Source organism: Rhineura floridana, chromosome 3 (assembly GCF_030035675.1).
Source record: "Rhineura floridana isolate rRhiFlo1 chromosome 3, rRhiFlo1.hap2, whole genome shotgun sequence".
Classification (NCBI taxonomy): domain Eukaryota; kingdom Metazoa; phylum Chordata; class Lepidosauria; order Squamata; family Rhineuridae; genus Rhineura; species Rhineura floridana.
In genome coordinates, this window is record NC_084482.1 from 45403647 (window position 1) to 45417620 (window position 13974).

The following is a 13974-nucleotide window of genomic DNA, read 5'->3' on the forward strand; positions in this document are numbered from 1 at the left end:
AACTCTAACATGTAAACTACGTGGAACTGCTGGATTCTCCCTAGTAGCTTACAATCTATACTCAGAAAAGCCAGTTTATGCCAAAGGTGGAGCTGGGATATAGAATCTAAAGCTGCTCTCCGGTCTACCAAGGCAGAAAAAAAGTAAGTGGTGTGTGGGTCATGTATATTTCCCCACCAGGTGTTGCAACACAAGATGGCAACATGAGCCAGAGCTTTTACTTAGGACTTTGCAGTCTGTTTGAACCTTTTAATTTGTGCAGTTTTTCACTATAATAAATTTTGGGCAAACAAACACATAACTTAGATACTTACACTTCTGTCAGTGACCTAATGTCGCGTTTGAAGTTAAGAAAATGAACCTTTGCCATAGTAGAGACCTGTTTTTTCCAAAGAGATTTACTACTCACTGCACAGGATTTTGTCTCAGATAGCATTAGTAGACTTTGCTCTAACTCATCAATAGATTTTGCATCCATTTCATTTTCAGCTTGCTCTAGGTTAAATGCACTAAAATCTAAGAAAGAGGAGAACCGGTTAGGCAATTTAAAATTTATCCCTTCTCACCAAACCATTGATCTATAAAGCGTGGGATCACATCCACTACAATTATCAATAACACACTAAATGAAATCTGCCAGAATATGCAGAAATATACATATTATTTTGGCAGCACCAGTTATCAGTATCATCCAGGAGGGAGGAAGGTGTTAATTAAACTGTGGGGTTTTTTTTGGAATCTTGGTAAGAAAAACAGAAAAACACTAGAAAGAAATATAAACCTTTACAATACAACCCTCATAGGTAAGTCCCATTGAGTTCAATGCCTCTACCTAATAAACATGATTAGGATTACACTCTTAAAGATATCTCATTGTAAATACTTCATGAGAATATGATCTGGTACAATACTCCCAAGCTGAAAAACATTTTTAATAACTTAATCATGATTATGATATTTAAAAAATAACCACTTCAGAAAGCACTGTAATTGTGCCTCACCTGCTTGGTTAATTTCAGCTTCAACTTCCAGCCTGAGAAACACATCCTCCAAGGTAGTCATGGAAACCCCGTAAGAAATAACACCCAAATGAGAATGAGTGTCTAGATCAGCAAACAGTGCTAAAAGAAGAAAAAATTAAGCTACTACTTGGAAATGGAAATACAGGGAGCTGCCTTATACCATTGATCCATGCAGCTCAGTATTATCTACAACAGAAGTGTCTAGAACCCTTGTGGGCCACTTTGATAGGTGAGTGGAATTGTCCACCTGTCAATCACCTGAAGTCACCTGGGCTCCTGCTGGGAGGAAGGATGCGATATAAATCAATAATAAATAAATAAGTCACCATGATGTCAGATGAAGCATTTTCCTTTGCCCATACTGCTTGGAATCAGCTGATTGGCGGTACCTGCAAATTCTTTTAGCAAGGGTCGTGTTTTTACCTCCTCACACAGATGTCATATATGACATCAGGTGTAGAGCAAGTGGGTATGGTCTGAAGAAAAAATGGCCTCATGGGTCAAATGAGGTCCCCTGCCTGGCCTGAAGGATGGAGGTTCCCCATTGCCAGACTACAGTGACTGATAGTGGGTCTCTAGGATTTCAGACAAGAGCCTTTCCCAGCTTTACCCGGAGATGCCAGGGATTAATCTTGGGAGCTTTTGCATGCAAAGCTTATGCTCTACCACCAAGCTAAATGGCCATTACATTTCTTGCGTATTCCCTTATTTCTTTATGCTGTTTAGTGTGCCAACAACAAAAACTTTTGCTGTCACTATTATTTAATTATTGTTTTCCTTCATTTACAACAGTGACAAAAAATATGTGTAAGATTGAGGGGTTTTTGTTTGTTTTCTCGGAACTGTCTTCCTACTGTACTTTATAAAAAAACTTGACAAGGAAGGAAACAAGATTACTTACATAAATAAATAGAGACTATTTGTAAACAAACAAACAAACAGTTTGGGGTGATCTGTTCTCTTTCAGAATAACTACCAGCTCTTTTCCTCGCATAATAACCCTGAAAAGCGGTATATAAATGCCTTAAATAAAGAACTAATAGGACCAAAGCCTAAGTTATCATTTTCAATTTTGTCTCCCATAGGTTTAATAATTTCCATATCTGCTCCCCACTTTTCACTGGTGTTCAAAGGAGATATGAGTTATACCTGAAAACTTATCCATGTCATTAAACGGTAAGGCATATACAAGTTGCTCTTCATTCTGCTTTAACAAACTGGCTCCAGGGATATGCTGCTTGATCAAAAATGCTGTGCCTTCCGTGTTACAGTATCTGTCTATCTGCATACTAAGGAAAAGCAAAAACACACACACTGTGTTTTAAGATGTATTGTTTATAAAGTGGACCTTTTTATTATTATTATTGAAACTACAATGATAACATTCAGGCATAAGGACTGTGGCAATTACAGCACACAGTGAAATAGGTTTTCAAACTACAGATACCTCAAGCGGTAGCCAATTCCCCATTTGGATTTAAGGAAGAGAGAGGAGCCAAGACATTTCAGCATTCCTTGGGAAATCACAGCTTTCCGATCTATAAACAAGAGCAGAAGGTACCTTCAGTTACACCAGTTCATACAGTGACAACCAAGAGAACAACGAGCTGGATTTAGGGATGAGGGAGAAACTCAATTCAATTCTCATTTAAAGCTGAATCTATCAAATTTGCACTTTCCAAAACTATATGAGGCACAACAATCTTTAAAGATTTGCACTTCTGAATTTTGTGATGCAGTTCTCCAACCAATGTTTTTTTAAAAAATGAATATATTAGGGGCAAGCATACATAAAAATAAATATATTAATGAAAATAACAAGCACAAATGCATTATTTTATGAGAAATTTCTTGCAAAACTGTGCTTAGTCAAACTGCATACATTTTTAGGAGAAAGCCACACTAAAATGCTGAAGAATTTTCATGAGGATTTAAAAATAATAATAATAATAATAACAATCCTTTATTGTCCACTGTTCAGCCAAATATCCCAGGATGGGCTACAACATCCTTAAAATACAGAGTTAAAAACAATTTAAAACAACTAAAATCACAAAATAGGGTGGGTCCTAAAAATATATGCCTCAGATGTCAAAGGCCAGGGTAAAGAGGTACATCTTTAGCATCACCTTTAGGTACACCGTTTACAGTGAGATTGCCAGACACACCTTAGAGGGGAGGGAGTTCCACAACTTAGGGGCCGCCACAGAGAATGCCCTCTCCCAGGCAATCCCCCTGAGCTTTAGAGGGTGGCAGAGCTATCAAAAGGGCCCACTCTGCTATTTCAGCACCCACAAGGGTCTGTAGGGGAGGAGGCAGTCTTTCAGATATTTGGGATCTAAGTCATTTAGGGCTTTAAACGCTAGTGTGTGCACCATGAACAAATTGCAAATTGCTGCAGAAATGTGGAGAACTGAGCTTGTGATTATAAAAACAAGAAAAGGAGAGAACTGAAATAGACAGATCTTTCCATCCCTATTGGTTCTTAACAAACAGGCCTCCAAATTGCACTTGCCAGCAATAATGTCTGCTTCTTCCATGAAATGTGTACTGAACACTGTCACTCGATTGGCTTTCCCATTTTTTAGGAGGTTCCAAACAGTCTGTCGTGAGCATGGATCCATGCCAGCAGTTGGTTCATCTAAGAGTAATACCTAAATATGGCAAAAAAAGAGAGAGATAAAAATCTAGGTATTCGTTTTGAAAGTAGCAAATACTCTTCGCCAATATTGGTTATCATCATCATCATCATCTTCATCATCATCATCATCATCACTTCTCTCAGACATGTGATCAGTTCAACAATATCTAGCCAAGGGTACTCTCCAATATCAGAAAAACATAAGAAACCTTGGTTGTATACACAAAGGTTTTATAAATAAATGTTGTTGTTGTTATGTGCCTTCAAGTTGATTATAACTTACACCGACCCTATGAATCAGTGACCTCCATAGCATCTGTCATGAACTAACCTTTTCAGATCTTGTAAGTTCAGGTCTGTGGCTTCCTTTATGGAATCAATCCATCTCTTGTTTGGCCTTCCTTTTTTCTACTCCCTTCTGTGTAATCCCATCCTAAACAGGATCTCCTTAGATACACTTTCTATTAAATCAAGGGAGCTGCAAAGCTATGTTAACTGTGGGAAAGCTTTTAAAGAACAAGTTCTTTATCAACCCACGTTTTTCTCTACATGGCCACATTATGCTCCCCAACTCCCCTGTACCACAAGTCCCTTTAACTTCACACTCTATAAATGCTTGTTTCCCTGTCTCTCTGTTTTCTCCCAGCAACAATACGGATCTCTCAGAACAGGCCTCTTGTTCTGTTTTTCCACCCCACAGGTGGGCACCCACACTTTCTCCAATTATCCCTTTCTCCCCCCACCATCCCCATAGCACTTCCTCCACCCCACAACAATGATCTTCTCTGTGTTCCACCAGAGAACTCTCTGAATCCAACTGTTGCCTTTTCTTTTCTTATCCTATTTGTTTCTGCATCCCATCCCTCAGTTAACCCTTTTTCTTCCTTGTCCTTGTTTCTCTCTCCATATAACTCCTCCCCCCAGATATTCCTATTCCTCTTCATCAAAATAACAGCACACAGATTTCATTTTCTCAGCACACTGAGGGAATCACAAAATGTGGGTCGCCTGTGCTGTGTGGCTGGTTGATGGCAACAGTCTAGAAATATGACATACATCTCTGAAATCTACTGAAAAAGTAACATGGAGACAAGTGGATTCCTCCAGTTCCAGTTCATTATTATTCTATAGCCCTATTGCACCTTCCATTCTACTTTGGTTCTCTCCCAGCACAAAAACAGAATTTTGGAATGGTGGTAACAGAATCTGTACACATACCCTCCCCTTTAGCATCTACCTCCCAAATGTGCTTGCTTCCCCAAACATGTTTTCTTCAACCGTATTTTGAAATACAAATCACAAAGAACACTAGAGATTCTGGCATTATCCAGTAGTTCTACATTTTCCATTTTCAATAATACAGAAATTGAAAAACCCAGGGGAGAAATTTGGAATGAGAATGTTGGAACTACACCCAGCAATGTATATGTAGTGACACAGGCATTCTCCAGTACTTTCCCCTCTTATGATGGACCTTGGGCGGATCTAGGGTCCTTTCTTATATTATTCTTGAAGTTGCTTCAGCATAGATCTTTTTCACATCAACAGGATTATCAGGAGAAAGCCTAGCCCATATTAAAGCTCATACCGTGGGTCCTAACCATGGCAGCAGAACCTGGGAACTACAGCATAGGCTCCTCTCACCTGTCCTGGGGCTTGTAAAAATATCCTTGTGTATGAAAAGGATCTGCATCTCTAGTATAAGGTGTAAAGAGAGCCTTAGATGTTTTCACAACGTGGTGGGGAAAGTGCTGTGAATAATTGTATTTGTAATTTCCCCAGGGAACTGCAAAGACTCATGAGAGAGGGCTGAAATTGGTCTCCAGGTCTTATGTTATGTAGGCTCACATTAAATATGCAGCTTAGAAAATTTACAGCTGCTAAATTAGCACTGATAAGTAACAATGAAGAAAGTAAAGGTAAGCCCTCTACCCACCTAAGTAGTACTTACTAAGTATTTTAATTCCCTCCCCCCCTTGTCTGTTCTGACTGGTTTTTTCTACGCAGATTTTTTTAGGATACTTTTTTTTTTAAGAAAGGGGATGGAACAAATTTCTGATCGGACCCATACAGAACCAGGATGGAATGGACTTGGGATGATGCTTCAACAATCACCAAAACACGTAGCTATTTTCACTTTAAAAACTATTATTATTATTATTATTATCATCATCATCATCATCATTATCATTATTATTATTACAGGCGGGCCCCGCTTATACAGCAGGTTCCGTTCTGGACGCCCGCTGTAAAGCGGAAATCACCGTAAAGCAGAACCCCATTTAGTATAATAGGGCGCGAAAATGACACGAAAATGCCGTAAAATGCCGCAAAAGTGGCAAAAGCAGCTTTAAAAAGGGGAATGAAAGCTGCCGCATCAGCGGAATGCTGGGAAGCGAAGCACCGGTAAGCGGGGCCCTACTGTATTATTATTTGATTTATATCCCGCCCTTCCTCCCAGCAGGAGCCCAGGGAGGCAAACAAGAGCACTAAAAACATTAAAACATCATAAAAACAAACTTTAAAACACATTAAACCAAAACATCTTCAAAAACATTACTTAAAAAAAGTTATCAAAACATCTAAGATTAAAAACATTTTAAAAAAGAAAGTTTAAAAACATATTAAAAAGCAATTCCAACCCAGATGCAGACTGGGATAGGTCTCAACTTAAAAGGCTTGTTGAAAGAGGAAAGTCTTCAATAGGTGCTGAAAAGATAACAAGATGGTGCCTGTCTAATATTTAAGGGGAGGGAATTCCAAAGGGTAGGTGCCACCACACTAAAGGTCCGTTTCCTATATTGTACAGAACGAACCTCCTGATAAGGTGGTATCTGCAGAAGGCCCTCACCTGCAGAGCACAGTGATCAACTGGGTATATAAGGGATAAGATGGTCTTTCAGGTATCCTGGTCCCAAGCTGTATAGGGCTTTGTACACCAAAACTAGAACCTTGAACTTGGCCCGGTAGCAAATGGGCAGCCAGTGCAATTCTTCCAGCAGTTGGGTAACATGTTGGCGATACCCTGTCCCAGTGAGCAGTCTCACCATTGCAGTTTGCATCAGCTGCAACTTCAGGACCTACCTCAAGGGTAGCCCCATGTAGAGCACATTACATTAATCCAGCCTGGAGGTTACCAGGATTGGACAACAGTGGTCAGGCTATCGCGGTCCAGAAATGGACGCAGCTGTCTTACCAGCTGAAGCTGGTAAAAGGCACTCCTAGCCACGGAGGTCACCTGGGCTTCTAGTGACAAAGATGGATCCAGGAGCACCCCCAGACTATGGACCTGCTCTTTCAGAGGGAGTACAACCCCATCCAAAGCAGGCAACTGACCAATTATCCGAACTCAGGAACCACCAACCCACAGTGCCTCTGTCTTGCTAGGATTCAGACTCAGTTTACTGGCCCTCATCCAGCCCCCCACCGAGTCCAGGCAGCGATCCAGGGCTTGCATGGCCTTTCCCGATTCAGATGTTATGGAGAATCGAGCTGGGTATCATCAGCATAGATGTTAAACAGCATGGGGGACAAGATGGTAACCTGTGGCACTCCATAGCACAACTGCCAGGAGGCCGAAAGACAGTCACCCAATGCTATTCTCTGAGAGCGACCCTGGAGATAGGATGGGAACCACTGTAAAACAGTGCCTCTAGCACCCATCTCACCAAGTTGGCCCAGAAGGATACCATGGTCAATGGTATCAAAAGCCGCTGAGAGATCAAGTAAGAATAACAGGGTCACATTCCCCCTGTCCTTCTCCCAATACAGGCCATCCATCAGGATGACCAAGGCCGATTCAGTCCCATAACCAGGCCTGAACCCAGACTGGGATGGGTCAAGATAATCTGTTTCATCCAAGAGTACTTGCCATTGCTGCCCCACAACCCTCTCAATCACCTTCCCTAAAATGGCGGTATTTGCGACCCGTCGGTAGTTATCACAAACCAGTGGGTCCAGGGTGGGCTTTTTCAGGAGTGGTCGGATCACTGCCTCTTTCAAGGCAACTGGAACCACTCCCTCCCTCAATGATGCATTGACTACACCCTTGATCCACTCTGTCAAACCCCCTTGGCAAGCTTTAATAAGCCAAGAAGGGCAAGGGTCGAGAGAACACGTTGCTGGCCGCATCAACACAAGCACCTTGTCTACGTCATCAGGCCCGATCAACTGAAACCGTCCCCCCAAAATTGCAACAGACATTGCACTGGACACCTCATTGGGGACTACAATAGATGTGGATGGGGCATCAGGACTGCAATGGAGGCAAGAAATTTATCCTCAAAGTGCCTTACAAACAATTCACAGTGGGCCTCCAAAGGGTCTAAAACTCCATTTCCTGGAGTTGATATCAACAGACCCCTGACAATAAGGAAAAGCTCCACTGGAGTGCTACTTGAGGATGCAATGGAGGCAGAGAAGTGGGCCTTCTTCGCTGCCACCACTGCCACACAGTAGGCATGGTTATGATGTTTTACTTGTGCCCGATCAGTCTCACAGCATGTCTTTCGCCACTTGCGCTCTAGCCATCGTCCAGCTTCTTTCATTGCCCTTAGCTCAGTGGTGTACTAAGGTGCAGACTGGGCTCCATAATGCCAGAGAGGGCGCTCGGGGGAACCATGTCAAGAGCCCATTGTGCCTCACTGTTCCACAGCGTGACAAGGGCTTCAACAGGGTCTCCTGCTCTATCTACTGGGAACTCCCCCAGGGCATTCAGGAATACACTGGATTCCATTAGTCTCTGGGGGTGGACCATCTTAATCTGTCCACCCCTCCTGCAGGAAAGGATCGGAGCCATAAATCTAAACTTCACCAGGAAGTGGTCTGACTATGACAATGGGGTGACATCCACCACCACCCTATCTCCAGACCACCCTTTCCTCCATCTGGAGCAAAACCCAAGTCAAGAGTATGCCCTGCTCTATGTGTCGGGCCACTTGAGACAGCTCCATGGTTGTCATGGGGGCCATGAAGTCCCGAGCCAGAACACTAGAGGCAGCCTCCGCATGGACATTGAAATCACCCAGCATGTGGAGACAAGTGGATTCCTCCAGTTCCAGTTCTGGGCTCCTCCAACATCACAGATGAGACGGCCTCCACCAGCTCAGTCAGAGAAGCTGCCGGGCAGCAGGGTGTACAGTACACCAGCAGCAACCCTAGTTTACTGTCTCCTTGGCCCGACACCAGGTGCAGGCCCTCACAGCCAGCTCCAAGACAGAATGGTTTCCTGGTGACAGAGATGGAAGTTCTGTAGACCAAGGCAACTCATCTCTCCCCGTCCCTGCAGGCTGTGCTGGTGTTGCACCGAGAAAAACTAGAACTTGTTATTTACAAATATGAATAATACATATGTTAGGTAAGTGACTATATATATCTTCAGCTTTAACATACAAGCAGTACAGAGAAACATATTTCTTGGATACAATTACGGATTCTTACTGTATCAAGAAACCCAGTTTAACCTTCTGATGTTTACCTTTGGATCTCCAAGAACTGCAAATCCAATTGACAGCTTCCTTTTCTGTCCTCCACTTAGTTTTTTAGCCTGATTATCTTTAATGGGCTGCATATCCAAATCTAGTAAAACTTTCTGGACCTTAAAAAATTCAAGCAAAAGAAGTATTTAATGTTTGTTTTTGTTTTGTTTATTAAATCTGTGCATAGCCATTGGCTGTTACAGAAGGAACACAATCATTAAAAAACATCAATAAAATACAGAAAACATTTAGTAGTACTATACATGCGTATTTAGTTTAAAAATTCTATAATCTTAGTGCCTAAATTAATTGGAAGCTTTAATATGCCTGGCTCTGAGATTCTTTGCCGCCAGAGCAAAATTAGCGGTAGACATCATTGTGTAAGGTTGATCTGAGGATAAAAGAAATACTACTATCTGAGCTTCATTTAAATCTTTATTCTTTTGAATCAGCGGATCCAGAAATTTTTTTCTAGGGCCATCAAATAAGGGACAAACTAACATATAATGAATTAAATCCTCGGGGGCCTTGCACCCTGCAGGACATAGGCGCTCTGCATATGGAGTACTGAGGTATCTACCGTATAAATACGCAGAGGGCATGACCTGAAATCTTAGTTCCGTGTATGCTCTACGAAGAGCGGCCTTAGTTAGGATATCAAGATAAAGTGGCCATTCACGGGTGGTTTTAATGCGTGGGAACCAGAGAGAGAATGGAGCTGCGGTAATAACTGCTTTGTCTCGTTGTGCCTCGTGTTCAAAAATATGGATACGCAATGCTCTCGAATCAAGATTAGTGAGGAGATTATCAAATAAATCATAAGTTTTAGCTACGCTAGAAAAATTTGTCTCCCAGGCTCCGTTTTGCAACTGTTCCTCTCGACAGAGTCTAATCAGAGGTCGGGGATCAGATGTAATTAGTTTCTTACGGTACCAGAGAAATGCCAAGTCTGATGTAGCCTTTAAGGAGGGAACACTAAGTTCTGCTCTAACATGAGCTGCTGGAGTAGCCTTGGGTAGCCCCAAAATTTGTTTGAATAAGGTGTTTTGAATCTGGTCCAGGGCGTGCCATAAAGCTGGGCCCCAAATTTCGGCACCATATAAAATTGACGGAATAAATTTTGTAACATAAAGTTTAAGGAAAGGTCTTATTAATTGCCCTCCCCTAGTATAGAAAAAAAATTTCAGTTGGCCTAAGATCTTGATTGCCAGAATTTTAATATGTGCTAATTGATGAGACCAAGCCAGGTTATTGTTGATATGGATACCTAGGTATTTAAAAGTATTTACCTGTTCTAGGTAGTGACCGTTAAGGTACCAGGTAGATTTGGTTCTGCTGTTTTTACCACATATCATTATTTTCATTATCATTAATGTTAAATGCCCTATGCCCAAAACTCAAGATGGCTAACAAAAGTTGTGGTTCCATAATGGAATATATTTATGGTAGTATAGTGGAATATGGCCATTATCTTGTACTCACCTCTTGTATTACATCATTAGAAGGTATCCCTTTAACCGAAGCTAGTATTGATAAATTCTCTCGCACTGTTAATACATCAAAATATATATCTGACTGCTGACAAACTCCAATTATCTTTCTTATATCTAGCATTTCATCTATTTCAGAAACTCTATATCCATAAATCGATGCAAACCCTAATGCATAAAAAAATGAGAGGGGAAAAGATTTCCACTGAGATTGTTACCAACAGAGAACATTTATCTAGTCACAGCCAGCCCAAGCCTGAGACAGAACATGCCCAAGGTCAAGATTCATAATATAACACCCGTGAACATGCAGAGAGTTGACTTTAAAACAACATTTTATATCACTGGGTAAAACAAATTTTAGGGTGCTTTGCACAAGGACAAGTACCAGCACCAAATTATTGTTGTTCTGCTTTAACCTGGAAGAGAATAGCAACACAAACTCTGCTTTCAGATTTCTGGAATCCAGATAACATTTTGTAGCCAAGTGGGCAATTACCCTTTCTTCAGCCCCAAATATGTGTGTGTCGTCATTGGGACTATTATGTAAGAGGGAAAGGATTAAATAATTCATTTCCTATGCCGACTACCTCCTTTCCCCAGAGGGCCAAAGACCCAGGCTTCCAAAACCAAACATTTATGGCAAATTCAATAGGCTTATGAACATTTTACCCCCTACCCCTGCCTTTTTGCTGCATTATTTGAGCAGCCTGATCCTACTGTATAGTCCATTCAGAACTCACTGTTAACTTCCTGCTTTTTGCTTGTGACACGTCCTCTGAACTCTGCACATGCTCAGAGGAGCTTTCTATATTATTGTACTCTACCATACCCTAGTATTAAAAACAGGGGACTCATGGGCTTTGGCTATTCTTTCCACAGTAATTGAAACAAGACAATTTCTTTGTTTTCCTCAAATAAATTTGGAGACAAACTTATGAATACACTTTCTGCAGCCAAAACCTATGACCCTACAAAACACATATACACTTCGGGGGGGGGGGGAAATGTGTTTTCACGAGTTGGGTTGTGAAATTCTATAAAACAGTTGCTTTACTATGACAGTTGGACTAATTTATTACAAATTTACCTTATCTTCAAAAGGTGTAGAGATCAAATCCCCTGACCCCAGCAGATGGTTGGAAAAAGGGTAAGGCTGTGCATGTATCCCCCGATCCAATTTGTGGCTCCAGTTTGTAAATACAGATCAGGCCCAATCTGGTATGGACAGATTTGGACCTGATCTGACCTGATCCGGATCACAATCTGGATATTACAAACCTCCAGAAATCCCATTGAATTATACTGCAAAACCTAAAAGGCCATAACTATCTTATTTTGTAACATAGACACATGAACTTTGGAGATACGGTAGGGGATTAAACTTGCCATGTTACAGGTGGATAGCTTCAGGGGTTTGCATGCTAGCCACCTTTAAAGTTTAAAATGTTGTAAAATTTAAACAAACACAACAGCTTTGTTTTTTCACACAGAGACATGAAATTTGGTGACATGGTAGCCCCTATAGGCAGAATTAACCCTGGCAAATTTTGGGTGGGTAGCTCCAGGGATTTTAGCCACATTCACATTTTGCTTTTCCTAAAAATGTAAAGAAAAGGTAGTGCTCAGTCAAGCTGATTCTCATGTTGCTGTGTTTCCCTTGTTTCTTCCTTGATAATTTTGAGGGGGAAAATGAGGGGGTTTTAAAATTGGGTTTGTGATACTAGACACATGTGGACATCAGACAGACATAGACTGGCAGCACCATAGAGGTAATATGCACATGAAATGTGGAGACATGGTAGCCCCTATAAAAGGAATTGACACTGCCAAATTTCAGGTGGGTAGCTCCACGGGTTTACATGATAGTCAACTTTAAAATTTGCTTTGTCAAAGAAAGATTTTTTAATGAAAGAACTTGTCATATAGGGGACAGATTGCTAACAGCAGTAGTGAGGGGAAAATATAACAATAACAATAACAACAACAACAACAATAATAATAAATGAGATTGCTGGCCAATATGCCCACAAGGTTTGGCTGGCTGGCTGGCTAATAATAACAATAATGTATAACCACACACAAGCTGGATGCATTGTATTGTTTGAGGGTAGTAACTGGAAAATGATCATCATAATCATAACACTGAATTCATAAAGTGATGGCTAAATACACCTACAGGGTTTAATAATAATTCTTAGCAGAATCAAATTAAATTTTAAAAAACCACAGACAGCAAACTTTTTTTTTTAAAAAAATGTAAATAAGGATAGGACTGGGATTGATTTGGAAATAACAGAAAACATACTCAAGCTGAACAAATGCCACCCAACCCCCACCAAACATTTCTACAAAACAGAACTTACAAAAGATTTCACCCCTTCCAAGCACTGTGATTGGAGACTGTTGCGTGCAGTGATTGCATTCTAGCCTTCCTCCCTCTCTCCCCACCCTGATGTTCTTCTTTATGGTGTAATTGCTCCATTCAGAGACAGCTTGTCTGGGTTCATTAGAGACTGTTTTGAGCTACTGATTTGTACAAATCTCTACTAATCAATTCAGGACTACCTGATCCACTCTGTAGAGATTTGTACCTACTTCAACCCGATTTGGACAGGATATAAATAGGCCCGAATCAGCCCTGTTTAGTTTCTTATTTGTGATTTGTACAATTACAGTGTACAGCCCTAAAAAGGGCATAAAACGTTGTTAATTACTTACACCACACACACACAAGAAAACATAAGAAACGGTACAGATCAAGAAACTAATTTTAAAACAAAAACCATAAAAGAGTCTTCCAGAGCAATTCTTCTAGCAATACTCTTTAAGACAAAACAAAGTAGTCACATTTTGATTATATTTACCATCAGAAGGTGGACATAATCCACAAAGAATGTTCATTAATGTTGTTTTTCCAGTTCCACTATGTCCAAGTAATGCTGTGATCTGACCCTCATGTATATCAAAGGATAAACCTAATAAAAGAATGAGGAAAGGAAAGATAGGAATTAATGCTATTATATAGTGTTGCTCTATTGTCAGTATTCAGCCACAGCTTTATAGTGTATGCTATCATTCACCATAAGAAACAAACACCATTTAATATATATATTTAATATTTAATATAACTAATCACCCAGATGTTTACTGATTGAGCTTGTTTTGATTAACACTTAAATTTTGAGATGTTTTCTGATTTGACTACTGATAAGTTAATACATGAGCACAGAGAAACTCACCAACATACTATGCCATTGTTCCCATTGGCCATGTCTGCAGTGAGTCTTGGCCTCATGTGCTCCCTCTTCCTCCTCTTGTTCAGCCAAGAGGAATTTGGAAGT

The 13974-nt window shown here is 40.8% G+C and overlaps 1 protein-coding gene across 8 annotated transcripts in view; it reads right to left on the minus strand.

Annotated features, from left to right (window-relative positions):
• Window positions 1–13974, minus strand: part of LOC133379761 (cholesterol transporter ABCA5-like) — a 139649-nt gene that overhangs the window by 87485 nt on the left and 38190 nt on the right. For 7 of the 8 annotated variants that reach the window (XM_061615637.1, XM_061615635.1, XM_061615636.1 and 4 more), the window contains 8 exons: window positions 13498–13608; window positions 10623–10798; window positions 9140–9259; window positions 3538–3676; window positions 2470–2560; window positions 2172–2311; window positions 1002–1121; window positions 315–516 (listed from right to left, as the gene is read on the minus strand). In XM_061615637.1, the coding sequence (XP_061471621.1) occupies window positions 315–516; window positions 1002–1121; window positions 2172–2311; window positions 2470–2560; window positions 3538–3676; window positions 9140–9259; window positions 10623–10798; window positions 13498–13608 (1099 nt within the window). The remainder of the gene's footprint in view (window positions 1–314; window positions 517–1001; window positions 1122–2171; window positions 2312–2469; window positions 2561–3537; window positions 3677–9139; window positions 9260–10622; window positions 10799–13497; window positions 13609–13974) is intronic. The other variant, XM_061615642.1, reaches the window with a different exon arrangement.